At 39.9% G+C, this 27,782-nt stretch overlaps 1 protein-coding gene and 1 long non-coding RNA gene across 2 annotated transcripts in view; one reads left to right on the top strand and one right to left on the bottom strand.

Annotated features, from left to right (window-relative positions):
* The window catches only part of LOC125641387 (uncharacterized), a 35,544-nt gene extending 18,564 nt beyond the window's left edge, over positions 1-16,980 (top strand). The window contains exons 3-4 of the long non-coding RNA XR_012669734.1: positions 7,362-7,474; positions 16,076-16,980. This is a non-coding gene — a long non-coding RNA (uncharacterized LOC125641387). The remainder of the gene's footprint in view (positions 1-7,361; positions 7,475-16,075) is intronic.
* The window catches only part of FAF1 (Fas associated factor 1), a 312,180-nt gene continuing 286,055 nt past the window's right edge, over positions 1,658-27,782 (bottom strand). The window contains exons 18-19 of the mRNA XM_048861231.2: positions 26,403-26,618; positions 1,658-3,892 (exon numbers count right to left, since the gene is read on the bottom strand). Of these exons, the coding sequence (XP_048717188.1) occupies positions 3,809-3,892; positions 26,403-26,618 (300 nt within the window). The 3' untranslated portion in view covers positions 1,658-3,808. The remainder of the gene's footprint in view (positions 3,893-26,402; positions 26,619-27,782) is intronic.

The raw sequence follows: 27,782 nt of genomic DNA, 5'->3' as shown, positions 1-27,782 counted from the left end.
GACAAATGAGGGTGCAAAGGAGCCTCAAACAGCTCTGTTCTAAATGTTTGGACCCAACAATGTGACTAAAACTCAGGTCACAGTTCTCTCAAGGGCACTCATTTGGTAAATGCTGTGGACAGGTGTCTTGGGGTGCGGGGGACTAAGCAGGTGAAGGAGATCCATTATCTTTGATCCTGTGTCACCAATAAGGGAGATGAGTTTGAAAGCTCAAATGCCAGTGGTTGTCCAGGACTGGAGGTCAAAGTTGTGCCACTGATCGAGAACTAAGAAAGTTAGTTAGAGATTAAGGGACTTGAACCAGTCAAGAAAATAGTAGATTGATCAATTGATTCATGAGACTTGAAATTGTTTAGAGAATGATGATATTGATGAGCCAGGAATGCTTTTTACTCATTAAGAGTTTTCAGTTAAGATTACTTTAATGTTTCCAATGCATGCTTACAAAACCCTTTCATCCAAGACTAGGGAACAACTGGTAAATTAAAGTTAAAATTGATGGACTGTACTATACAAATAGCCATAACGGAGACAACCTAAGCATACTCATTTTGAGGGAGACTTGTGGAGTAATGAAAGAGTCACACGCTAATTGCTGTTGCTGGTCAAAACCACAAACAAAATAAGAATAATTAACAGTAACTAAGAATTCACTGTGTAGTTCTCAGACGCTATATAATCTCTGTAAAATTTAATCTCAGGTAAATAGACTTGGTAACTGTGTTTCTCTCCCACACAGATAAGAATAGTGAAAGCATATAATGTTTTAAACACAGATCAAGTATATTTTAGTAACTACAAATTTATTTTATGTTTCTAATGTCACGGAAAAGGTACAGTTTATGAAAGCCAACGTCCTGTTCTGCTACATTAAAAAAATAGTTTAATAAAAAAACCACCCCCACTAAATTTAAGAGTGCAGATGTAGAGAACACAGATGAAACACTTGGTTTTGCGTAATCTCTAATGTGATTAGAACAGCAATTCCAAAAGCACGTAGTTTCCTCAGAAGCCGCAGAGAGAGCTCCACCTTCACCATAATGTTTAGAGGGTTAATAGCTAAAGCCAACACTTCATTACAGGATTCCATTAATTAAAAATAATTCATTAAGATTTAATATTAATGCATTAATGATAATCCATTAATATGAGGGAGCTGAAGATATAAAAACAGAATCAGAGATATGCTCTGTAGTACATTGTAACAGTTTTAGGTAATGTTACATAACAAAATTAGTCTGAATAATGATTGGTGAATTAACCGCACCAGCAGAGCAGATGATGTGAATACTATGGTTAGTTTAGGACAGCAGAAAATCATGCATAGGATATTAATGTTTCCACACTGGATCAATTTGCATTATGGGCCTAATCTGGAAAGGGGTCTCAAACCCAGGAGGCTGCAACTCAGAATGAGGCCCAATGTCTCTTAGAACCGAAATCATAAACATTTTGTTGAAATAGATATATTTGTTTGCATTCTTGCAGGATGATGTTTTATATACTAGAAGAGGGCTGCAATGCCACCACTTGGAAGGGTTTTAATTATCACCACCACATTTTGATGATGCCAGTGTATTTTGTGGTATGAATAAAATGAGAAGAAACTGTCAAAACTAATGTTAGGAAAAAACACAGGAGCATTGACTTCAACAGGTTCAACAAATATTCAAGCCACATTTAATAACTTTATGAAATTAGTATCAAAGAATATATAGTCAAAATACAGAAATAAAGTTGAGTGAGAGAAAACAGCATGATGAGATCAAACAAAAGTTAAACAGAACAGATTAAATATAAAAAGTTAACTGAAAGGTCACTTTGCTACGTGCAGCAATATTTCAGCAACTCCTTTCTTTAATAGCCAATTTAACAATGACGAGCTAATCGGGGGAGGGGGCGGGAACTAAAGCATCACTTTGAAATGCCTGCTGTGTAAGTTACTGTGATTGTGTAAACAGTGTCACCCCAGTTCGCAACCTGTGTTAAATTTAGATTTAATAGATGTAGTGTCCGCTTTTGTTTTGTTTTTCTCGTGAAGCAGTACAAAGGTTTAGAATGAAGTGTCTGTATTTAGCTCTCCATTACATTTACATTTGCCTTTCATTTGGCTGCTATTGTGTGTGTTGTGGACTGCAGATGATTAAAATTTGCTTACACGTCCAAACCTTTAGCTTGTCATGAATACATCACTTCTAAAAGTATGTGCTGTCTGCATTATTAATTACAGAATTATCATAAAGATACAGTAAGGCTTTCCCCACTCTGAAGTTTGCAGTTTTTGGTAGGTAACAATATATCAGCTTTACTAACACCCTAATAATAGTCATACATTAATTTTATATTTCCATTCCTCCAAAAGAAAAAAAATGACTTAAGGTGTGTCCAGTTAGTTTCTGATTAGTATAAAATGTTCAAATTGGGATTCTACCTGCTATGGTAAAGAACATGAGTTACGTATAAACAAAATGTGAAAAATAATATTCCAAGTAGTTTGATTAGCAGCTGATGTTTCTGTAGTGCTCCTGTGTGCTATACAGTAAGCCCAGGAATAAAACAAAAAGCAGATCAAAAGTGTTTCGATGCAGGTTTAGGCATCAAGTGTATGTTATGGTCTGAACCTTCAGTATGCTCATTCTATGGTTTAGGTACATAAGGTACCAGATTTGTCCATATCAGATACCAGATAGTTGGTGCACACATTTCAGACAATGGAACTAGAATTTGTTAATCTGAGACGGGATCAGTAATCTCTTTTTAAAATGTCAAAAAAGTGTGCAATAATAAGGCAGATTTCTTATTACACCATCTCTTTAGATATTTATCATTTGGTGAAACAAACAAGGTGCTTTAGAAACAGCAGAGTAATAGGATACAAACAAGTGCCAGAAAGAAGGAAAAATGCAAAAATGGGGGAACTACCATTTCTTCCACAATGAGGAATAGAGAACTTTTGTATCTGGTATTTGAAAGATTTTTAACAGCTGATATTCAATATCAGCTGATTCCTGAAGTGTTGGCAAGATACCAGGTTTCTGGTACTGGCCCATTTCTAACATTATTTAAATATTCACATCATGCAATAAGCAGTTTCACACACTGCAATGTAATGGAAAATACTTCCTAAACTGAATTAGAATTGAGACCCAAAGCAGAACCAGTAAATAAATATCTTGCATATATGTCAAACTATATTCTTCAAACAAAACCTTACATCTTATCAAAGAAGTCAGAAAGTACCAACAAAAAATTATATGCTTTCTACTATAATACTGTTAAATTTCCATGTCTGAGAATGTCCCGTTTAATTTTTTCTGCCTTTTCAAATTAGGTGGCAAAGTAGAAATTCAAACACAGAGTAAAATGCATATATATGAGGGCGCTGGCTCAGCGAGATATCAAATATACAGCATTCTAGTGTCAAAAGTACAGGCAGAAATGTCCAAGATTTCTTGGTGAAAAAGGGGCATTTGAGGAGTAAAAATTCTACTTAACAATCACTCACATTTTAACAGTGCATTAATTATAACAAAAGCCAGATGAGAAGTGAGCAACAGAGTCGTAATGTTCAGTGTTCATAACAGAATATTATCCTCTGCTCATTTAAACGAGCTTGGAAACATATACTCATGTATTTGAAACTTTAAAGTAGCTAGGTTTATTCTTTTTTCAGAATTCTTGCAAGAGGCAGAGTTGTGACACTGCATTGAATTGGATGATAGTACAATGTGGTTTTGCTAGAAGCCTTTCTCCCAACACTGTGCCTCTGTCTTATCAAAGGATTACGAGTCCTGCAATCTGATTTGATCTATTCTTTTGCCTCTAGGAAAAGGGTTTCTTGAGGATACAGTTTTACCTCCAGTAATGATTTATTTGGATCCAATTGAGTCACCTGTAAAGATAAAAAAGAAATCTGAAGAGACATGTATAAGTAGATTTCCTTTGAACTGTATATTTTCAGGAGTACAGATTAATGTTCACTGGGGAGCAGTTTTGATTTTTGCCTGGGGGATTCACAAAGGTAATTCCCGTTAGTGCTAATGGGAGCTCTGTGAATTCCCAGTACCGTGGTGAAAGACCAGATTCCGTTTTTTTAAAAAGAGATGCTACACATTTACTCAGAGAAAAGTTGTTTACTTTCCCTCATCATCCTCAGGATGAAGATATCTGTTTTTGTCACAGTGGATGTTATTCTGAAAGGATTACTGGAACACTGGGGGTGAAGGTGAGAGACACAAACAGACTACAAGCTCACGTGCATCGTAAATGCCCACTTACTTCAAGGGGAGATTTAAGTGTGCAAGAATGTAGGATTGACTTTATATTTTATCCATTTGAGCCCTGGTTCAGCAAAGCATTAAAGGGCCAGATTTTTAATGGCATTTAGGAACCTGAAGATGCAGATAAGCATCTAGCTAAGCAGATCACTGGGAACTAGGTGCCTGAGCGCTTTTGAAAACCCCACTATGCACCTATTTGCATCTTTAGGTTCCTAAATGCCTTTTAAAATTGGCTGTTATGGCTTTGAGCACCTTCAGCTACTACTTGCTTTCACTTTAAACTGTGAGTAATCTCATCCCTGTTCAACAAAGCATTCAAGCCCCATTGAAGTAACTTTAGTGAAATTTAAGCATGTACTTAAGTGCTTTACTGAAATGTAGTATGTGCTCAAGTGCCTTGGAAACTGTCCAACATACGGGCTTGATCCATGCATTTAGGCTCAGTCTCTATAGCTATGGAAGTTTACCAACAAATACCTCCTAGTGAAATGTTTCACATACACAAAATAGTGGAGAGGACAGCCCAACCTTCTCAATCAAACATTTGTATGTTGTAACATCCAGCTTTGTATAACACCACTGTGGCATTTAAAAGGACAATGGCAAGGTTTTGATATAAATATTTAAACACTACTTTTTACTTTGTTTGAAATAATTCATTGATAGTTTGAACTTTAGTTCTGTTTGCTAACCCATTTTTTACTTCTTTCTTTGCACATGCATACTGGTTTGTTATTTAGGGTATGCTCATGAGTACAGTACTGTATTATTAGCATTATGCTAAAACAGCAATGACAAATGCATACAGACAAGCCTTATTTAGAAGGAAAAAGTGTTTTACGTATGACCATACCATGCCACTGGTTTTTAAGGAGTACTCTTAACAGAAATCAATGCTTAAAAAAAAAAAAAGAATCAGTGACATACTAGCGTCCCAAGTGTGTCAGGTATTAGAAATTACTATAATTAACAGCTAGTGTATTTAATTTTCATTTCTGCCTTGAATGCAGTTTGGGTATGGTATGCTTCTCTTATCAATCCTGGTACACTAGAAGTTTTAAAATGCAATTAAAAACTTTACTGAAAAATTTGTTTTCAAAATATCAGACTGGATTGGGAAAACAGATCTTTTTTTAAAGTAGTAAAATATTGTACCTACCAACGTTGATGTATCCCTTTAATTTTATAGTGTTTATTCCAAATAACTTTATTGCCACTGTTTTACTGTGCAATTACAGATAATTCACTATTTTTACATTTTAAAAAATGTGCTTATCACTTCTCTAAGCCCATTTAAAATCAGTCTCATTCACCCTAATGAATGTAATGGAACTTTAAAATACGGATGCACATTTTCAATTCGCAATGCTGGGATATATTTTCTTATGTTTTAGATACCACAGTGAATGGTAGAGAAGAAAAAGAGTATGTACAGACACCAGACTATTAAAATTCATTTTAGATCCTTATTATCTACACTCCAATTATGCATTCCTGCACAGATGCTGCTTAAATTATTGAAAAGTTATCTTAGAAAGCAAACCTGTTATGTAAAAAACAGCCAAAGTAGTGCGTTTAAGTTTGTGATTACAGAAATATACTAATTAAGTATCTTTGTTGCATTTTTAATGCTTTAGTATTCTTCTGCTACAGTCCATTGGATTTAAGCACTGAAAGGGAGTATATAGGGAGCTTTATAATTCTCAGCACAAGAGGTACAGTGCACCTGAGAGAAGCAGTTTTATTTCTCTGTTCAGTTTAAACCTGTATCTAATTAGATCCTCTCTCTTTTCAAATCCCACAACTCCTTTATTGCAAAAGCAAAAAAATGTAGGTGGAGAGAGGGAGAGAGAGAGAGAGAGAGAGATTTGTTTGTATCAGGCAAAAACGGATTTGAAAAGCAACGCTGGGTTAATGAACACTATCCTCCAGACTCTAACCAGATGGAAACCTATTATTCACTTGCGTGTAATTAATGATACACATCCTAATCAAAACTCTTGGGTTTGCAAACTTCAGTTACCTTAATAACAATGAGGAGCGATGTCCTTTTCTCAATTTCTTTATATGTGGGAAGTTAGTTAAAAGCAACGTTGAGTACCTGCAGTAAGAAGCCTGTGCCACTTTTCACCCTTGATTTCAGTGTGCTGTTTTTTAATTCACTGAGGGACAGCAGAGTTTGCAAATGTTTACACCATTACCCAATTAACTAACAATATGGCTCCTACATCTGTCAACAAACAAAGCTGTTGTTGCTTTGTTTTAGCTCCGTGGCATTTTCTGTTCATATGGGTCGCCATTGTACTTAATTATCACGCCATAACCCTTCTGCAGCTTCTACTTTTGTTATTTGTGGTTTGTAAATATGTTGTTTACCAAAAAGAACAGAAGCTTTATTAGTGAACACACCTCTGACCAAAAGAAATGCTTCAACTGGTGAATAAATGATTAAATACAGTACTAAACTAAAGCACCTTGTAACTTAAAATATCTTTAGAATTAGAAACCAAGAGAGTAGTATACAACCAAGATCAAAGGCCCTGTAAGAAATATCACTAACACTGGTGTCTCTACTCCACTTTCTAGTGAGATTTATTCTGCTTAGCCAGATTTATATAGCTATTTCACAGTGTAACTCCAAAGAAATTTCTTTATATTAATTCAATTTATAATCTGTTACATTGATACAACATGAAAATAAAATCTGGCACTTCTAAAACTTTGCTCTGATGTAATGTCTTTCATTCATCATGCTCGTTTGTGTGTGTGTGTGTGTGTGTGTGTGTGTGTGTGTAATATATACATCTGAAGACTACTGTGTAGTACAAATGTTAAACTGAACAGAAAATGAGTTCAGAAATCCTGTTTATTATCTAAAGGTGACTTGCATGTTATGGCCCCAATTTAGGGAAGAACTTAAGCGTGTGCTTAACCCTAAGCACCCAAGTAGTCCCATTGCTCTCAATGAGACTCAGGCACTTAAGGTTCAGCACACACGGAAGTGCCTTACTGTTTACAACATTCCCCTCAAATGAGGCATTCAGTACATTTGTTTACTTGCTTTTTTCTTTTTATTCTCAGATCCCATGAAATCTAGTTCCACATCAGTCACTAGCTCACACTCAAATGATGGTTACATATCCCATGGCTACAAAAGCAGATTGGGCATAGAGTTGGCCCAATGAAGAAGTCAGGTAAATGTCTTTTTAAATAACTTAGTGGTTTTGCAAAGTTTTAATTATTCTATATTCCAAGGGATATAAAACAAGAGCAACCTTTTATATATTGTATAAAAGGCCCTGTCAGCTGACTTCATGCTCCATCAGGGTTCTATGTCTGACACGATGTGTTTGTTGGGACGCAACATAAAATGGGAAAAGGTGATGGGAGCAGGACTGGATGTTCAGGAGCTTGAAGTACATCTTAAAGTACAATAATGTGCTTACTAAAGTGCTCAAGATTATGATATTCTATGGAAATAACTTTCATTGGTGCGTTTTATATTCTATACGTTTTAATATCTTTTTATAGCAAAAAAAAGTTTTTCCTTCCAAATTCATTTTCTGCAGCATTGGCATGCTCACCTGAACTGACCTACGTGTACTGCTACTACACATTTGCATCCTGTACAGCTGCAATTTTACTGTTTACAAGGTCTGGTTTCTTACCCACCCTAACCTTGCACGGAAGAGATAAGAAAAAAAAATGGCTTAATGCCCAGGAAGGTCATTTAAAAATAATGAACTGAATATACAATTATTATAACATGTACTTGAGCAGCAAATATCACACCCTTCACCTCTCTCTACACCCTAGGACAAGGATCCGATTCTTGAGTAGCACAAATCTCTCTTCTACTTACACACGCATGAATACATTTCATGAATCAAATGCACAAAGAGTTCTTTTACTCTCTTTCCTAATCCCCCTAAGTATAAATGCAGTGAAAATTACTTAAATGCACACCTGGTAAAGGACTAAATCTGTTTAAAAAACTATATTTTCACTCTGACACACAAACAAATACAGTGACTCCTTTCTACCTGTTAAAATAATAATCTCTGTGTGTAAAAGAGTTATCTGGATAATAGGTTCAACTGTGGGCACAAATAAAGTGTGTGTACTTTACAGAAATAAATGCAATTAGATCTGGTTTAGCTGAATTCACTTGAAAATAGTTTTAATTTGAATGAAAGAAACCTGTCATGTTAAAAATAAGGAACATTATATTATATCATAGTTAGCAAAACATGGCAAATAAAACATTACACATCTTGTTCACAACAAAAAGCTTTAATCCGGAAACACTGAGTGACTGAGTTACTATACCTATATGTACCTGACTTCTGGATACTTTTAAAAACAAAATTTTAGATCCAACATACTTTTTCCAAGATGTGTATTTAATCCAATAACCAATATTAACACATCAAAGAAAGATACGCTACAACCTGACCCCCACACTCCTAATCCTTCCCCCACAAAATCCATATAGGTTTCTGGTAAAAATTGACTTCAGTGGAGCTATGACAATTTGCTATGGAGCTATGACAATCTATGGGCAGCTGAGGATCTGCCCATAGATCCTGCTTATCCAGGCCATATGTGCCTGATTTTTATGACTACCTGTCTTTCTAGATGGTAAGCTAAGTAAGGTGGAGACCACGTCCTCCTCCAGAGGTAGTGTCTTTTGTACAAAGCTGAGCACACCAACAGAGCACAACACACACCAACAATAAACCGAAAATGGGTGTTGTTCAGTTTTGCAATTTTATAGAGAATCTTGTGATATTTGGGACTTTTCTTCCAGCCTTAGCTGCTCGGGCCATGTGATTACTTGAAAATCTCAACTTTTTTTGTTTTGTTTTGTTTTTTAAGTAAGTTTCTAGCCCTTGTAGTTGCTGAGAAAATGTTGAACATGTAAACCCTAACCGCTACAACACCAGAATCCAAATAAAAGGAACCACATATTTATTATTTTTAAACAGGTCTTGATTTTTGAACAAATATCATGAGTTTTTGGGGCCTGGCTCGTGATTCTTTAACATTTGGGGTTGGCATTACAGTAGAACCTCAGAGTTACAAACACCAGAGTTACAACTGACCGGTCAGCCACACATGTCATTTAGAACCGGAAGTGTGCAATCAGGCAGCAGCACACACGTGCACACACATGCACACAAAAAGCAAATACAATACAGTACTGTGTTAAACGTAAACGTAAAGAAGCTTACAAGAAGTGGAAGGTTGGACATATGACCAGGGAAGAGTATAAAAATATTGCTCGGGCAATATTAGGAATGATATCAGGAGGGCCAAATCGCACCTGGAGCTGCAGCTAGCAAGAGATGTCAAGAGTAACAAGAAGGGTTTCTTCAGGTATGTTGGCAACAAGAAGAAAGCCAGGGAAAGTGTGGGCCCCTTACTGAATGAGGGAGGCAACCTAGTGACAGAGGATGTGGAAAAAGCTAATGTACTCAATGCTTTTTTTGCCTCTGTTTTCACTAACAAGGTCAGCTCCCAGACTGCTGCGCTGGGCATCACAAAATGGGGAAGAGATGGCCAGCCCTCTGTGGAGATAGAGGTGGTTAGGGACTATTTAGAAAAGCTGGACGTGCACAAGTCCATGGGGCCGGACGAGTTGCATCCGAGAGTGCTGAAGGAATTGGCGGCTGTGATTGCAGAGCCATTGGCCATTATCTTTGAAAACTCGTGGCGAACGGGGGAAGTCCCGGATGACTGGAAAAAGGCTAATGTAGTGCCAATCTTTAAAAAAGGGAAGAAGTAGGATCCAGGGAACTACAGGCCAGTCAGCCTCACCTCAGTCCCTGGAAAAATCATGGAGCAGGTCCTCAAAGAATCAATCCTGATGCACTTGTATGAGAGGAAAGTGATCAGGAACAGCCAGCATGGATTCACCAAGGGAAGGTCATGCCTGACTAATCTAATTGCCTTTTATGATGAGATTACTGGTTCTGTGGATGAAGGGAAAGCAGTGGATGTATTGTTTCTTGACTTTAGCAAAGCTTTTGACACGGTCTCCCACAGTATTCTTGTCAGCAAGTTAAGGAAGTATGGGCTGGATGAATGCACTATAAGGTGGGTAGAAAGCTGGCTAGATTGTCGGGCTCAACGGGTAGTGATCAATGGCTCCATGTCTAGTTGGCAGCCAGTATCAAGTGGAGTGCCCCAAGGGTCGGTTCTGGGGCCGGTTTTGTTCAATATCTTCATAAATGATCTGGAGGATGGTGTGGATTGCACTCTCAGCAAATTTGCGGATGATACTAAACTGGGAGGAGTGGTAGATACGCTGGAGGGGAGGGATAGGATACAGAAGGACCTAGACAAATTGGAGGATTGGGCCAAAAGAAATCTGATGAGGTTCAATAAGGATAAGTGCAGGGTCCTGCACTTAGGATGGAAGAATCCAATGCACCGCTACAGACTAGGGACCGAATGGCTAGGCAGCAGTTCTGCGGAAAAGGACCTAGGGGTGACAGTGGACGAGAAGCTGGATATGAGTCAGCAGTGTGCCCTTGTTGCCAAGAAGGCCAATGGCATTTTGGGATGTATAAGTAGGGGCATAGCGAGCAGATCGAGGGACGTGATCGTTCCCCTCTATTCGACATTGGTGAGGCCTCATCTGGAGTACTGTGTCCAGTTTTGGGCCCCACACTACAAGAAGGATGTGGATAAATTGGAGAGAGTCCAGCGAAGGGCAACAAAAATGATTAGGGGTCTAGAACACATGACTTATGAGGAGAGGCTGAGGGAGCTGGGATTGTTTAGCCTGCAGAAGAGAAGAATGAGGGGGGATTTGATAAGCTGCTTTCAACTACCTGAAAGGGGGTTCCAAAGAGGATGGCTCTAGACTGTTCTCAATGGTAGCAGATGACAGAACGAGGAGTAATGGTCTCAAGTTGCAGTGGGGGAGGTTTAGATTGGATATTAGGAAAAACTTTTTCACTAAGAGGGTGGTGAAACACTGGAATGCGTTACCTAGGGAGGTGGTAGAATCTCCTTCCTTAGAGGTTTTTAAGGTCAGGCTTGACAAAGCCCTGGCTGGGATGATTTAACTGGGAATTGGTCCTGCTTCGAGCAGGGGGTTGGACTAGATGACCTTCAGGGGTCCCTTCCAACCCTGATATTCTATGATTCTATGATACTACAAAAATAAAGGGAAAGCAGCATTTTTCTTCTTCAGAGTAAAGTTTCAAAGCTGTGTTAAGTCAATGTTCAGTTGTAAACTTTTGAAAGAACCACCATAACGTTTTGTTCAGAGTTATGAACATTTCAGAGTTACGAATAACCTCCATTCCCAAGATGTTCGTAACTCTGAGGTTTTACTGCACTGCAAAACAGCAGTTAGAACTGCTCAGTGTTTGATGTCCTTAGATCTTTTAGTATTTTTAAAAAAATAAAACCAAACATATTCAAATGGCATCAGCAAGTTTTATCTTTGTATGCAGTCGTGTATTGCTATAGCTCATTTTTACAGCATAGTTCCACCGCAACATATGTGGCTTTCAGCAACTTTGGACAGAGCAAATTAAACAAGTTAATAATAAGAGTTTGCATTTACATTGTAACTTTCACCCAAGGATCTCAAAGCACTTTACAAACATTAAAATGGTCATTGTGAATTAGGTATTATTATCCTTACTTGACAGATGGGTAAACTGTAGCATAGAAAGATTATGTCTTTTGGCAAAGGGTACACAGTGAACTTTGTGGAGTCTGTAACACACACAGGCTAACAGTTCATTCTAACTATTCTGCAACAAATCTACACAATGTCAGCAGCAGAGTTGGGAACAGAACCCAGGCATAGTGCTGGGTGAATAACTGAGTTTTTAGTTCAGTGGCCGTTCTGGGGGAAAATATAATTGGTTTGAGTTGAACTGAATCTGAATTTTTTCAGAAGCTTTGGCGAATAGAAAAGGCCTGTTTCAGGTCAGTTCCAGAGCAAGGATTTGAACCTGGGTCATCCCAGGTGAGTGCCTTAATCACTGGGCTAAAAGTGATAGGGGAAGTGCCAGGGGGCAGCAGCACCACCTCCTCTTCTACCTCTACCTCTTTCGTCTGTTTTGTGAATGGCTGAAACTATTCATGTCAAATTCACCAATAATTTTAGGTTGATTGAAACGGCATTTTTTGTTGAATAAAATATTCGCCTGAAATATTTCATCCAGGTCTACTCGGGAGTACTGGCTCCCATGCCCTTGTTCTAACTTCTAGATCACACCCTCTTGCCCTTTATTATATCATTACATTGTGTAGATTTGTTGCAGAATAGTTAGAATGAACTGTTAGCCTGTGTGTGTTACAGACTCCACAAAGTTCTGGAGAAGTTTAGGAAGCAGATTCACAGAGTATGACTCTTTCTTTTATGATGACCTATTGCACTGAACTGAATGGAATTCTTGCACCACTGATTTCAATTGGACGACATGTAGTGAGAATTATAGTATGTAGTGTTTGATCTTGCATAAAAGTATAATGTACAGTAAGAATGATCCAAGCGATACTGTACATAGTGAGATATGGGTAGTGTTTTGTCCATGGATGTGACTAATATAACAAATGTTACAATTAAAAATGATAGAAACCAGCCTATTGATCTGATGGCATTTAATGAGTAAGATTTTGAATCCTTATCACTAGAGGTCAGAGAGCTAATGCCTTCAACTTGAACATTTGGGGGGGAGGGGACTGGAGGTGGGGAGAGAGGAGTGTGCATTATGCCACTGCTGGGGCACTCTGTCTACAGATGGAGTTGGATAAGAAGCAAGGTTGGATACAGGGAAGGAAGGTTCTGCTGGAGGCCTAGTGTTCTAGTCAAATAGGATTGATAAGGGATAAGAAGGGAAGACGGGAATTTGGCCTGTCAGAAAGGTTAAAGGCTCAAATCACCCCACTTCTCGTGCTTAAACTTTGAATTTTAGTTGCCGATTGGATCTGGTTAGCTCAGAAGAACTTAACTGTCATGGAAAATCCACAAGAAATTCCACCATGTGATGTCATATAGCTACACACCTGGGTCATCAGCAGGTTTGAGGGATCCAGGACACACACCTCTGCCACTTGAGCTAACAGAGTAACTGATAGCAGCAGTAGGTTATCATTCTTTATGTGGGCCAGCATTAGAGGTGAATGGGACACTTTGCCAGTGGGTTTCATTGCTGGCAGCAGAGGAATAGAGACACTCAGGAAATCTGGGTTCTACTCTATGCTCTGGAGAGGAATGTGCTCTAGTGGGCAGACTTCTGCCCATTGTTCCCAAGTATGACCCTTTCTGCCTCATCCCCTCAAAGTCCCGGTCCCAATCCAGTCTCTCCCCCACAGCTGGCTCCTTGGCCCAGTCATTCCCAATCTCCTTGTTCAGCAAGTCCTAATCTCATATCTTGGGATTCTCCATCCCACTCCCAGTCCCCATCAGCTCCTTGTCACTGGTTCCCTTGCCCAGCCAGTCCCAGTTCTACCCAGCTCCTCATCTGTTTTGGGTCTCCAGTCACCCCAGAACCCTAATTTCCCATCTCCACTGGCTTCACATCCCACTTTCTCTCCTTGGGCACCTCACTCAGTATCTCTCCCACCTCCCCTCCGCAGCTCCTTGTCCCAGTCTCTTTATCCAGTCAGTCCCAATTCTCCCCCACAGCTCCTCATCTGATCTCCATCTTTCTCTCAACTACTGGCTTCTGCTTCCCCCATTTCCACCCCTAGCTCCCAGTCTCCTTTCCCAGCCAGTTTCCCTCCAACCCCCAGTCTCCTTGTCCTGCCAGTCACAGGCTTACCCAGCCTCTCAGTCCCAGTCCTCCTGCAGAGGCAGTCCCAGTTTCCTGCCCAACCCAACTGCCAGTCCTAGCTTCCCTCTCCGCAACCTGGCAACCTCCAGTCCCAGTCTTCCTTCCCCTCCCCATACTCCTTTTCCCAATCTAATCCCCCAAGCAGGTCCAGCCTTTGTCCCCTCTGCATTAGAATTGGGCAGCTTCCTCCTCTACGCTGCCAGGGATGTCATTGAGAGCAGAGGAAAGACTGCTCTCAGAGCTGGTCTACACTGACGCTGTAAATCAATTTAAGTTATGCTAGTTCAGTTACGTGCTCTCCTGTCAACATAGCTTCTGTCTCTCAGGGAGGTAGAGTACAGACATTGATGGGAGAGCGCTCTCCCGTCGACTTAGCGTGTCTTCAAGAGACCTGCAAAATCGACACTACTGCATCGATTGCAGCAGTGACGATTTAGCCAGTAGTGTAGACATGGGTCAGGTGCTTGGACCTGTGCCGGCCCACAGCAGCAACTGCAGGGAAAGTCCTGCTCTTCCCAGGATGGAGCATGCACAGTGCAGAGGGAACCTTCAGGGGATTTAATAATAAAACAGCTGGGGCCAAGTAATCTCATCTGTACAGTTTCCCTCACACCTAATGAAACTGATGCATGTAAATCAGCTGTAGAGTAAGGGTGGTGATTTGTTCAGTTACCTCTGATATCACAATGGTCTAGGACTCTTTGCATGGCATAGATACATGCCTAACTGTATCTGTACACCTCATGGGTGTGAAGTCAAAAGGCTAAGGTTAAAAATTGGACAGTGACAGACTGCAAATCCTAGTGATGATTGAACCTAGTGATATTCTGAAGAAAAAGTGGTCTCAGCCATGCTTTTAGCTGTTTCTATTGCTTCACATTGACTCATTAGACTTTCTAGGCTTCAGAGTGACACGGACAGAGTGACAATCTTGGAATCGTACTATAGTTCAAACAAATCTCTACTGAGCACATGTAAACTGCAATTTTTCAAAGGCTTATAACTTGGCCAAATTTGGGCAGATTTTTGCAGGGGCATCAAAAGAAATGTACATCTCTGACACAAAGGCTATCCCCCTGCCAAATCTCAAGTTCACAACAGGTAGGCACTAGAGTTTTTCAAAGAAAAGGTCACCAGAAATTTCTAGCGTGTGCAAAACAATGTATTTTCCTTAGCCTTGTTCCTGGCAAGGGTTGAACCATTTGGCTGAAAATTTCCAAAAATTTCAGCCTGAGGCAGACACCCGGCCTGGGAAATTTCAGTTTGAGCAATTGAAAGATTAGTAAAGTTATAAGCATTTGAAAACAGGTTGGACAACCTTTGCATTAGGTGGTGCTACCAGCCACACCTATAATAAACAAAACAAACATACAAAGGAGCTTTCAAGATGTGACCAATCACCATCTTGACTAATTTGCTTGCATGTTGTATCTATTGGTTTTCTTAGATTATAAGATCTTTAGGGGAAGGGTAATTTTGGATAATAATGTAATAAATAATATTTCCTTGCTTTTACAGGTTACATTAGACCCCCAGTGAATTTTAATTACTGCCTTTTTTGTGTGGGAAGGAAAGCAGGTCATAAAACTTCCCTTATCTTGTTGGACCCCCTTAAGACCATGACTAAAATGAGAGCTGGTCTATACAGGGTTTTAAGGATTTCACTCATCCTTCTGAAGGAGGAGCCAAGGGAATGAAAAACAGGTTGTTCCCCAACATTGCAATGTATGCCAACCTTTTCTTCACATAATCTCATTACCTCTCCTCCTCATTGGCAGCAACCAGCATCCCTCCCCACCCCCCCAGCAATTAGAAAGGCAGGCGGTCATTAGAAAGACAGGAATGTTGCTCCACATCAGCCACCAGGGGATGTTGAAGCTCAGTGTGTGCTATACCATCCCTCTCTCGATGCTGAATCCCATCTCTGCACTGCTCCAATACTTTTATTTTGACCAAATTTGAATTCTCAGCAACAACATTTCCTTTCAGGAGCGGGGAGGGGAAAGAGAAAGAGAGAGAGAGAGAGAGAGAGAGAGAACTCCCTGGTGTCACAGAAGTTTCCACCAGGAGCTAAACAAACCCGATGACCATCCAATCAAGACTCGCAAGCACTACAAGAGCGCCACAAGACGACACTCTAAGCAAAATATAGTGTTTCCACATAGACTATTAGATGTAGATTGGTGAGAAAGTACTGGTCAGAAATGGGATTTATATGCATTTAATTATGATTGTATAGGACAAAAATCCAAAAGGGTTTTTAATAAAAGTTCAAAGGATGAAGGTCTCAGACAGGATAGTGATGAGCACTATATAAAAACATGACTGACAGAATAAATAACGTACACAGGATTGCGTTTGCAATTTAGTTTGATGTATTTACTTATCCAGTTACCAAAACAGCAGGAGATCATTTCATGTTCTAGTAACCAGATAATGCATTTTTAATATCTTAATGTTACCAAGGCTCTTTATTGGTATTTTGATACAACATTTTTTTCCTGTGTGCAAAAATGGATAGAATGAATGTTAAGCATGAACCACAAGTTGAAAAATAAAAAGTGTCTTAAGGTATGTCTACATTCGAGCTAGAGGTGTAATTTCCAGCTTGGGTAGACGTATGCATGCAGCTCTGATCAAGCTAGCTTGCTAAAAATAGCAGCGCAGCCACCGTGGCACAGGTGGTGGGACTGGCTAGCCACCCTGAGCACAGTCCTGCCCAGGTCCTTAGGTATGCACTCGAGCGGCTAGCCCATCTTGCTGCCACAGCTAGGCATCTGTTAGCATGTTAGCTCAATTATAGCATGCATCCGATGAAGTGAGCTGTAGCTCACGAAAGCTTATGCTCAAATAAATTTGTTCGTCTCTAAGGTGCCACAAGTCCTCCTGTTCTTTTTGCCCTGCTTGCTGTACCTGAACGCTGGCCCAGGGTTTTTATATGCAGAAAACCAAGCGGGGCATGGAGTTTTTATCACACGTTTGGGGGGGGGTTGGAAGGGGGGAAGGAGGGGCTCAGAAAGAAAAAGGTTGAGAACTCTTGTTCTACACAATCTGAAGTTTCATGCGGGAGAATGCAAAGTTTTTAACATTTAAACTGTGTGTTATTTTAAAAACAAACAAACAACAGTTCCTATTTTACATAACAAGAAATATGAATGATTAAAACCTACTGAAGAGATTACTTGGGTCAAATTAAATTTTTTCTCCACTTGCAGAAATCATGACAAAGAGGAAATGTGCCGTTAACCATGCAATAAAATGAAAGAGTTGTAGGAGCCTCTTAAAACTTGAGAAAAACATTTATTTCTCTAGCTGATTTTGTCCTTGGAAAACATTGATTTATGTCCTAGAGCTTAAAATGAAGACAACTTTTGAGGTTTATTTTAATGACTTGTTCATGCTCCAGGACCATCAATTATATTAGCACAGGTCTGTGAACAATTTGTTAGTTAACTAGGACTACAGAATTAGTCCAGGGTTTATTTACAAACATAGCTTATAAAATTCAGCAGTGGAGTAACATGAATTTAAAAATATATTTGAAATCCAGAAACTGTGTCTCATCAGATAACTTTAAGATAGATCAAATACTGGGCCCAAACCTATTTGTTAGGTTTCTTTATGTCTTGATTGTTTCATTTTAATGGCTTAGCCCCTTGATACTAGAGCATGATCTCCAGTGACAGTAGCAAGCACACTGTAATTTAGTAGTGCAGTGAAGAATTCCAATCCTAGCTATTATCCAGTGAAATGAGCATCATCTCAGTGAAGTAACATATGATTTGAGCTGACACGTCAACTTTTTACACTCTGAATCCCCTGTCTCCATTAAAACAGCCAAAGGTGCTGCAGAAGCTCTGTAACCAGCTGAGCAGGCAGGCAGTCCTCACTGAAGCTTCTACAGTGCTGCTCAGTACCAGTATGCTACTGGATATGAGCACAATATAGTACAAGTCCTTCCACGTATGGCTGAGAGCATTTCTTTTCTGCACCCTGCTCATTTTTTCCCTGTGTTCCACCAAGGTGAAGGGAGGAGAAAGGAAGCTAAATCCTAAAGCTGTTCCTGGACCTAGGTCTTTTTGAGGATTGCACACTGTCTAATGAGCTAATAGCTAGACTATTCCTGGAAGGCAGCAGTAGCTCTGGAACTGACAGTGCCATACAAACTCTTCTGGAGCACCCAGCTCACAGGGGAGAGGTGTAGGTTATACCATCCCATAGGAGAAGGTTATGTGCTTGCCTCTATGTTTCTGGCTAGAAATACTGACTGGTGCAGGGATAGATATGGCCCTGCCTCCTTTGGGATGGCTTCCACCACAACAGGTACTGCAGGACATTGCTCTTGGGGGAGCCCAGGGATTGTGCTCATGCCTGGCCCTTGGAGGGGACATAAGGTACATAGGGAGGGTGGTGATCCCTCCCCTACCTTATACACCTATGCAATGATCAAGAACAGCCTGGCCCTACACCTACTGAAATCCTGATCAGCACCTGTCTTGACTGGATGCACTGTACAGTGTGGGTTAGATTCAATTTATTTTAGCTTTTAGGAGAAACAGATTTCCCCCCTCCCCATTTTTTCAAACTGCTTTTGGAATTGGCTAATTAAAAGGATTTAAACAATCTTAACACTCTAAACAGAGCAAACTGGTTCTGAATTATTAAGCAACATTTTAGATGCATTTGAGTAACCTTAAGTGACTTAACTGCCACCTGATCCTAAGCTCTGGCTCAAATAAATAAATGTGAAATACTGTAGAAGTCTTAGCTTACTAAGGCTTCCAGATACAGTAAATAAAGAGCTTAAGTCTCCAGTACACTGTCTGCAAAAGACTCTCTAAAATAAATGGTTTACACTGGTGTACACTTAAAGTGGAAATTGAGGGCAGAAAAAACCTGCAGGATTTAATTTTGATTTCCAAAGGAAACTTGTAAGCACAGAATGTACAAAGCTTTACCAATGCCCCTGCCTGGTGCTATGGGGTGCTGTATTGCTGGAGGTTGGTGTCTTTCAAATACCATGAAAAACCAAGGTCAGGAACTTTCTGGTTAGTCATTAAAGATGCCATAATACTTTTGCAAGGACAGGCTGTTAATTCTGATATCCTGGCCAAATTTCAATCTGGCTAATTGCATTCTGTTTACTTAAACTGTCCCCTGTAGTATCCATTGGATATGGCATCCTTCACTTTCTGATCTAACATGTCAAGAAAGGCTTGCTCTGTAAGATGTACAAAGGCCTCAGGAAGACTTCTGCAGACTGCAGACTTCTCCACTGGGCGCTGGATGGATTTTGTAGCTGGTACACTTGGTGGACTATCGCTGAGGGTACCTGCGAGGGCCTTCAAGCTGGAAGAAGGCTCATGGAAAGGCCAAAAGCTAAGTGAGTATTGCTGAAAGAGCAGACTCATGTTTCTAGGACTAGCTCTGCTTTTTGCAGTGTTGTTAAATAGCTGCTTTGTTAACATGCAAGAGGTGGGTGCATTTCAGTGGTAGGTAAAGGGATTTTTGGAAGGAACCATAAAAACGTAACATGTAGACCGTGCGAAAGCCAACAAGCACATTTCACATCAAATATCAAAAGGGCATCCCCCTCCTTTAAAAAGGTCTGTTTATATACACACAGCCTTTGCACATGCATGTCATGAAAAAGCTGCACAGAACTATATTCACAGTACACGTCGTATAGTAATCATCAGGCTAAGCTTGTATTTACAATACAGATATTTCTACACCAACCACTTACGTGGCCAGAAAAAACATGCTTCTTCAAAGGTATTAGTCAGGAATCCACTAAGCAGCCAGATTCACTGGTGTGAAATATAGCATTGGGCTTGGCATCCAATTTGCTATGGCTGCAGTACTGAAGGAAAAAGGTGGTTAGTATTCACTTCGTGTCAGCGGATGGACAGCATAGTCAATGAGGAAGTCCCAGTAACAAGCCGCTGCACGTGCTTAAATGCGTTGGAATGTTACTGCTGTTTTTAAACAACAAGTAGTGTCTAGAGAAGGTTAATCTGTGTATTTACTCATGTAGAAGTTTGTATTTACAGTAGGTTATGATTCCGACTTTAAGTTAGCCAAGCATATCTGTGTAAACAACAGGAATATAGAACTAATGAATTTTTATTTACTGGAGATGTGGAAATATTTCAACAACATTCTGTTGGGGCATCTGAACTGAGGGCGTTAAAAAGAGTATTTTGTACAGCTGGTTGAAAATTTTCTGAATGAACAGTTTTCTTTCAGAAAACGCTGACACAAAATCAAAACGTGTCACAGGAATGTATCGATTTTGTCAACATTTTCAATGAAAAATTGTCAAAGAGCTTTATTTTGACAAAGTCAAAGTCCTGCATTTCATCTTTATTGTTTCAACTTTTATTATACTTTATAAAAAGCTGAAATAATGAAGTCGAAATGAAGCGCTTTGACCGTATCAAAATAAAGTGTTTTGATAAAATCATTTTGATATCCCCCAAAAAGCTGCGATAAGGGTAGACACACTGTCCATGTACCAGAAAGTGTTACAGGGGACTAACTGTGCACAGTATTTAAATACAGGAACAATACAGTGTAAAGAGCAAAAGGCTTGTTTTTGTTCTGTTTTAAGTAAGTTGGAAGACCTGTAACATGGGAGACATTTTGAGATTGCTCTTCTTCACTTTGGTTCCACTAAAAATGGGATTACATGCTTAGATGGAGTAAAGTTAATTAGCGATTAATAGGATTCCACACATGCTACTTCAGACTCTGGCTAGAGTATTGTTTCAGCTGCATTGGTGAATATTGTTTGTTATTTTGAGAACAATAGTAAAATGAATACAAGAAATGGGACGTTTCCTGTTTGTATGACTCCATCCCCTCTTGGGCAGCAAATTCCCAAGGTGAATTAGGATTCCCAAAGTGTATTAAGATGATAGAAAAATAAAGTGAAATGCTTTCATTTATACTAAAATTAGAGTGCTTCTTTTTAGTATGAGAGGGGAACATGTCTGAAAGCTAAGCTCCAAGAAGTAACCTAATTAACCACACAAATATGAACTGAAGCATTAACAACAGAAAATGAATTCACTTATTGAATGAAGATTCACATACACCTACTCTCTAAACAAAGCAGCAAATTGTACATACACAAGTGCCAGAAATTACACTCATGTTTGATCACACATTTTCATGCAACCAAGTCTCTGAAGTCTATGAATTATGGATACTGTATCATAGGGAAACAATTAATACATTTTCCTTCTCAAATGCAATAAAAGATATTTTGGTTTAGCATATAGTGTATCGTCGTCATTGCATCCACTTGTGACACACATATGGGTGCACTTTACATGGTTCAGATTAAGAGAAAAATAGCATTCCCCAAATGTAGGGAGCAATATACTATGACCATGCACTCGCTATCTAGTGTATTGTGACAGGGAAAACCATATAGCCAGTAGGCTAAATGCCAGTGACTCCAGAATTTGCATTTTAAACATGGCTAGGCTCAGGCTTAGAGGTATTGACAACGTAATAGTTATAGGGGTCACTACTGAGAACACTATATACCCATAGCTTGAGGTACCCTGTTGGGATGGATACCCAAAGCATACAGAGCTACTTAAACTTCAGCTCATGATACAACTCACACCCCGTATATTTCAAAGCAGATCCAATTTGAAATTCATGGTACAGGGTTGTAAGAGATAAGGATTAAAAGGGCTTTTTTTGAAAATTTACATTAAAAAAAATGTCCCAAGTGAAAACCTCGTTCATCCTTCCACCAGTATAAATAATGCCGCTGCCAGCACCACGCTTTTCATCAGTACATCTCGAAGCGCTTTACAAAGCAGGTCAGTGTCATTAATTCCTTTTTCCAAGTGGGGACACTAAGGGTATAGTTTCAAAGTACCATGAAAACCTGCTCCCATTTTCTATGGCATTAATGGCCAGATCAGAACAAGCCAGAGGGGTAGGCAAACCGGATAGCCACCTTGTGTGTCAAAGGATAGGGAAAGCAGTCGAATTAGTGATGGTTGCTTGTCCCCAATTGTTTATCTACTTTCTATCATACAGCAATTACTTAAATAGCAAGTGCTTTATTTTGGAGGTCATTAATTCAGACTGACTAAAGGTACAATGTAATAATTTAATACAATTAATTGTCTAAAATCTGGTCCTAGGCAAAATTTCACACCACGGTGAATGATCTGTGCCCTGTACAGTTCATACCTATCCAACTTCATAAATAATGTTGTTGTGTTTTACTAGTGTTCAGATGTACAACACTTTCACATTAAAAGGTGGAGAATTTTACCCCCTCCTGCTGCCTCTCACTCCCAGCCCCATCCCCCCACACAAAACAGGTCCTTCAGAATCACAGCCCTATATGCAAACTACAACTTGACAAGAAATGTATTACATAGCAAGGAGTTAGAGGCTGATCCAATATACACGCACGATTTTAGGAGTGTATCCTGTAACTCAGCATTGCATGCCCTCCTACTGTGTATAGGATACCCTGGAGTTTATTATTTACAATACCCAAATGCCTTCAATATTGGAATTAGGTCGCTCTTCTAAAGTCATAATCTGAAATATTTTTACCATACATCGTTACACATGAGACTGATATAAATCAGTTTATTTACTAATAAAAACAGCAAAAGGCCATCCAACCTAACATGTCTGCTTCCTTTAAGTTTATTTTAAACCAACCTTCCTACTGCCATTTAATCTCCTCTACCATTCTTTTGGCACACAAATCTAGCCACCTCTTGAATTTACTTAGGGCATGTCTTCACTAGCAACGTTAAAGCGCTTTAACATGGCTGTGTAGTCGTGGCACCAGCAGCACTATAAAAAACCCACCCCCACTGTCTACACCGCCACTTTAAAGCGGTGAAACTCGCAGCGCTCAGGGGGGTGTTTTTTCACACCCCTTGAGTGAGAAAGTTGCAGTGCTGTAAAATGGCAGCGTAGATAAGGCCTTATATTCATTGCTTCATTCGCTTTACTCTTTTTACTTAACATGTTTTTACTTACGTGGGTTTTACCCAAGATCCTAACTCATCAACGTACTTAGTTTTCAGATGATCACTCATTAATCCACTACCAATGTGAAATAATAATAAATTCTTTGGCTAAATTTTTCCAACTTTTCTTCATCTTGATACTTATATAGCAACTCTCACCATAGTATCTAAAGCCTAAAGCTGACTCACTGATTCCAAAGGTTGCCACAGGTGCTCAGCAACTTTGAAAATTAGGCTATTTATTTAGTTGCCTAAATATGATTTAGGAGCCTAAATGAAGGCACCCTGTTTTGCAAATCTTGGGCTTAAGGTTTATGTAATGCTTTCCATCTGAAGATCTTAAAGTGCTTTATGAAGGTGGTATATCAGTATTTCCATTTAATAGAAAGAAAACTGAGACAGAGAGAAGTTAAGTGACTTGCCAAAGGTCACACAACTGAATCAGTAGCAGAATGGGAATAGAAGCCAAGTTTCCTGACTCCCAGGTCCTTTATCTATCCTCCTCCTCTCTTACTTTATGTAGCACTTTTCATCCTGAAAAATCCAAAGAGATCTATCAATTTTATCCTTATTTTGAAAGGTACAATACGGTCACTGATGTCTATACTCTTCTAATGAGAGCACTGCTAAGCTAACAGGATCCCTACTTTGTATTTAAAAGCCATTACCTGGGGCTAGGTAAACTGCTTAACATTGTCCGTACTGGAAAGAGTACTTTTCTCCATTTAATGAGGCTGCTGTTCTGAAGCGCTAGGGAGTCTCATATTGAAGATGCCATTGTGGTGGGTTTTTGTGGGGTGTGGTGGGAGGCTAGTCTGTGTGTCACGTAATTAAATCCTTGCTTCCTTGGAGCTCATACTGTAGTGGGGCCTGATGGGAAAGGGGAGCAGGATTTAGCTCACTGCCTGGCTTCTTGAGAAGAAGTGGAGGGGAAGGATCTGAACACTGCCAAGTCCTCTAACTGGTTTGCCCCTTAACATTCTTTCTCCCCATTGATTTCAGGGTGTTTGAATGGTATTCTTGGGTGCATCCCATTATGGAATTGATATTACATTGATAGTTTGTGCACTGGTTGTGGTTTGCTGGCTTCCTAACATGCGTAGGGTTGATGCTGAGATTTATGGGATTGGAAGGCATTTCTCCGCCTCCCACTTCAAATCTGTTTCTCCTCTCCAACAGTTATAAGTACCTTCAAAATAAAAGTGCATCTGTGTCTTTTTCAACGTCTCTTAACTGCCTCTTTGGACAGATTCTGTGATTAGAAATCAGTTTTTCTGCCTTTGAGACATGGCTCAAGACAAGCCATCAGATATCTACAATCCCATTCACAGTTATGTCACAATCATCTCAAATCAAGCCTGCTCTCAAGAGGATATGTTTGTTAAGTACAAATATTTCTAGAGCTTTTTGGGCGGGTTGTAATTTAAGATGACTTTTACAAACTAGATACTAATCCTGAAGCAACAGATGGCTGTTACAAAATGGCACTGCAAACACTCTGAGTTGAGTCCTATCCTGAGTGAACTTCCTGCGGAGGAGGAGACAAGGGTGGACCGAGCAAAGCGTCCCACATAGTGGGCTCTTATGGTGCAAAAAGGACATAAAGCCAGCTTAACCAGCCATCTGAGGATTTCTCCGGCATGCGCAATCTCCAGGTTACAAAGCTAAACTCCCCACCACCACAGCATATGGGGTGTGTGGCTGGTATGCTGCCAAGCCCCACCGCTCAGTGACTGACTTAACTTGTACTGCTGTCTTTGCACCCTTTCCCGACGTCAGGTTTTGCACTGATCACAACTCAGCTGGACACACAGATTGGGCCCATTGCCTTTTATTTTAGTAGTAACAACTATGCTATAAACAAAATCTAAGTTATAATTCAGCAGACAACAACAACACCAAAAAGAGTATCTTCAAAGAAATCTAGTATAAGAAAAGCTCTAGTGACCAGAATCCATGGCAGGTTTAACCACAGATAAATTAGCAAACTTGAGGATCAGGGAGTTAGTACAGCCTATAATGATGGTCATTCACACCCGATAGGACGTCATTATTTTTTGTATACACTTCAAAAGAAGTTTTAGGTAAGAATTAAAAGTGGTTATTTACTTGATTTTATGGATTACATAAGGGATAGATGAATAGTTTATCAGGGTTAAGTGTGCTAAAGTACCCGATAACTCATTTATGGTTTGACAGAGCCCTTTCTACTCATGTCACAAATTACATCAAGCAAAATGGAATCAACAGGAAGATCAGAACACCAATCTGAACAACAGAACTTCATGTCCAGGAGAGAAAATGAAATGATGCTCACCAAATGAACTTTGGGAGTGTTATGCTAAGCAAGAGGGGTTCTACTTTCTTTTAAAACAGGGAATAAAGTTTTTGGGTCAAACTCTGTTTTTGGATGTGTGTGTCCAGTCCTCACTGAATTTGACCCTTTACATTTTTTGCTTTAGAATTTTTTCCCCCTCTGCCACTGAAAGTCTGGATTTTCTGATGTAGCTTTTTATATAACAACATGCCCTAGGGCAGTGGTTCTCAAATTTTTTTTGTCCGCAGACCACTTGAAAATTGCTGTGGGTCTTGGCAGACCACTTAATAATCTTTCCAAATGTTTGTACCATTAGTTAACTATTGTAATAGTTGGATAAAAGCGCTATATAAAAAAACCCTTAATAATAATTTCTCTCCCCTGCCACAGCAGCCCCCAGGCTGGGGCTGGAAGGAGGGGGTCTCTCCCCCACCACAGCAGCTACAGAGCCGAGGCTGGGAAGGAGGACCGTCTCTCCCTGGCAGACGCAGCTCTGGAGCTGGGGAAAGTCACCTCTTTCTCTGGCTGCTGCAGCCCTGCACATCCCAAATTCCCCCCACGCCCTCTTCTTTCCCCACTGCCCCCTCCCACCTACCCCCATTCCCCCCAAGGTCACCACCTCACCTTACACATACGTCTTCTCCACGGTCCAGGCACCAGGCCTGCGCGTCTCCACTAAGTAGGTGGGTAGCCTTCATTCTCTCGTGTGCGGCCGCCCAGGCGCGCACCTTTGAGAGAACTATCCACGGACCACCTGAATGAAGCTCGTGGACCACTGGTGGTCCACGGACAACAGTTTGAGAACCTCTGTCCTAGGGCTCTCATGTTAGCTCCTGACTTGCTTTGTGTCATGGAGCTTGACCATATTACAACATACCAAGTCAACCTTCATCTTTCATGCTGTAACATACATGCCATCTTGATACATACAACTAGGAATAAGGAGAATTTATTCACAGAAGATACGTTTACTTACATCTCTCCTTGGAAAGGTGCCCAGCAGCTTGAACTCTTCCCAAGGGTATCCCTTGGAAGCTACAAAATCAAAGACAACCTGCAGCTTACTGCTGGCCAGGAAACGCCGCTCAAAGAACTCTCCGCTGGGTGTTCGGATACGCAGTTTGCTGACTGACTCGGTGCTCTCTTTTTTTGGCTCTGGAGGCAAAGACTGCTCTAGAGATAGCCTGATAGCCTGAGGAAAGAAAAAGGACCATTTAGCTTCAATTTAACTACTTAGGCATGGGAGTTTTTCCATTTTTCATGCTAGAACTCCGAGAGGAATCACAGGGCTCCAGAACTTTAGCTGTGCTTTTTGTCTCAATGACAAAACCATTTTTGTGCATTTCTTAATAACAGCCCACCAGACAATTAATTAAAATAAACCCTTCCTTTATAACACATAATTAAACCTACAGTTTACTGCATGATGGAGATAGGAATTTAATTGTTTGGCAAAAAAGCATCAACATTTTTGATTGAGGGAATAACTGTCAAGTGCTCAACTGCTTTCTTAAAGAGTACAAATTAAAGGCATTAAATACATTTATTTTTGTAAATACTTTTTATTATCAAACTGTACTCCTCTCGGCAAAATAACTGACCATTTGAAACTAAGGAATCTCTTCCTCCCCCTGACAGCAATTCACAATGAAAACAAACCCCCTACCTGTTAGATTTACTAAAAATACTTGTAACTAAAATGCTCTGATTGGGATATTTCTTCTATATATTTAAGGCATACAGGTTATTTAGCGTATACGAGGCACGAAAGTGGGAACAGCCATAGTCATAGGAGGATCAGCAGGGAAAAAGGCAAGGCAAAAAAGTTGATTTTAAGGAGAGATTAAAGGAGGAAAGGAAAAATGCTATCCACAGAGAAATGGCTCCAAGCACCAGGATTCATTTTTGCTGCAACAGCTACAAGAAATCAGCCAATATTTAATGGCTCGGCTGAGGGCAGAGTGGGAAAGTCTTTATTTATGTGAATATAAATAATAAAAAGTAATAGCAAAATTTTTTTTGTACATCAGAAGCAGGAAGCCTGCTAAACACCCAGTGGAGCCACTGGACGATCGAGATGCTAAAGGAACACTCAAGGACGATAAGACCATTGCGGAGAAACTCAATGAATTCTTCGTATCGGTCTTCACGGTGAGGGAAGATTCCCAAACCTCAGCCATTCTGTTTAGGTGACAAATCTGAGGAACTGTCCCAGATTGAGGTGTCATTAGAGGAGGTTTTGGAACAAATTGATAAACTAACCCTAATAAGTCACCAGGACCAGATAGTATTCACCCAAGAGTTCTGAAGAACTCAGATGTGAAATTGCAGAACTACTAACTGTAGTCCGTAGCCT

This window comes from Caretta caretta, chromosome 8 (assembly GCF_965140235.1).
Source record: "Caretta caretta isolate rCarCar2 chromosome 8, rCarCar1.hap1, whole genome shotgun sequence".
Classification (NCBI taxonomy): domain Eukaryota; kingdom Metazoa; phylum Chordata; order Testudines; family Cheloniidae; genus Caretta; species Caretta caretta.
Note: the sequence above shows the minus strand (reverse complement) of the source record. Positions and strands in the feature narration are given on the sequence as shown.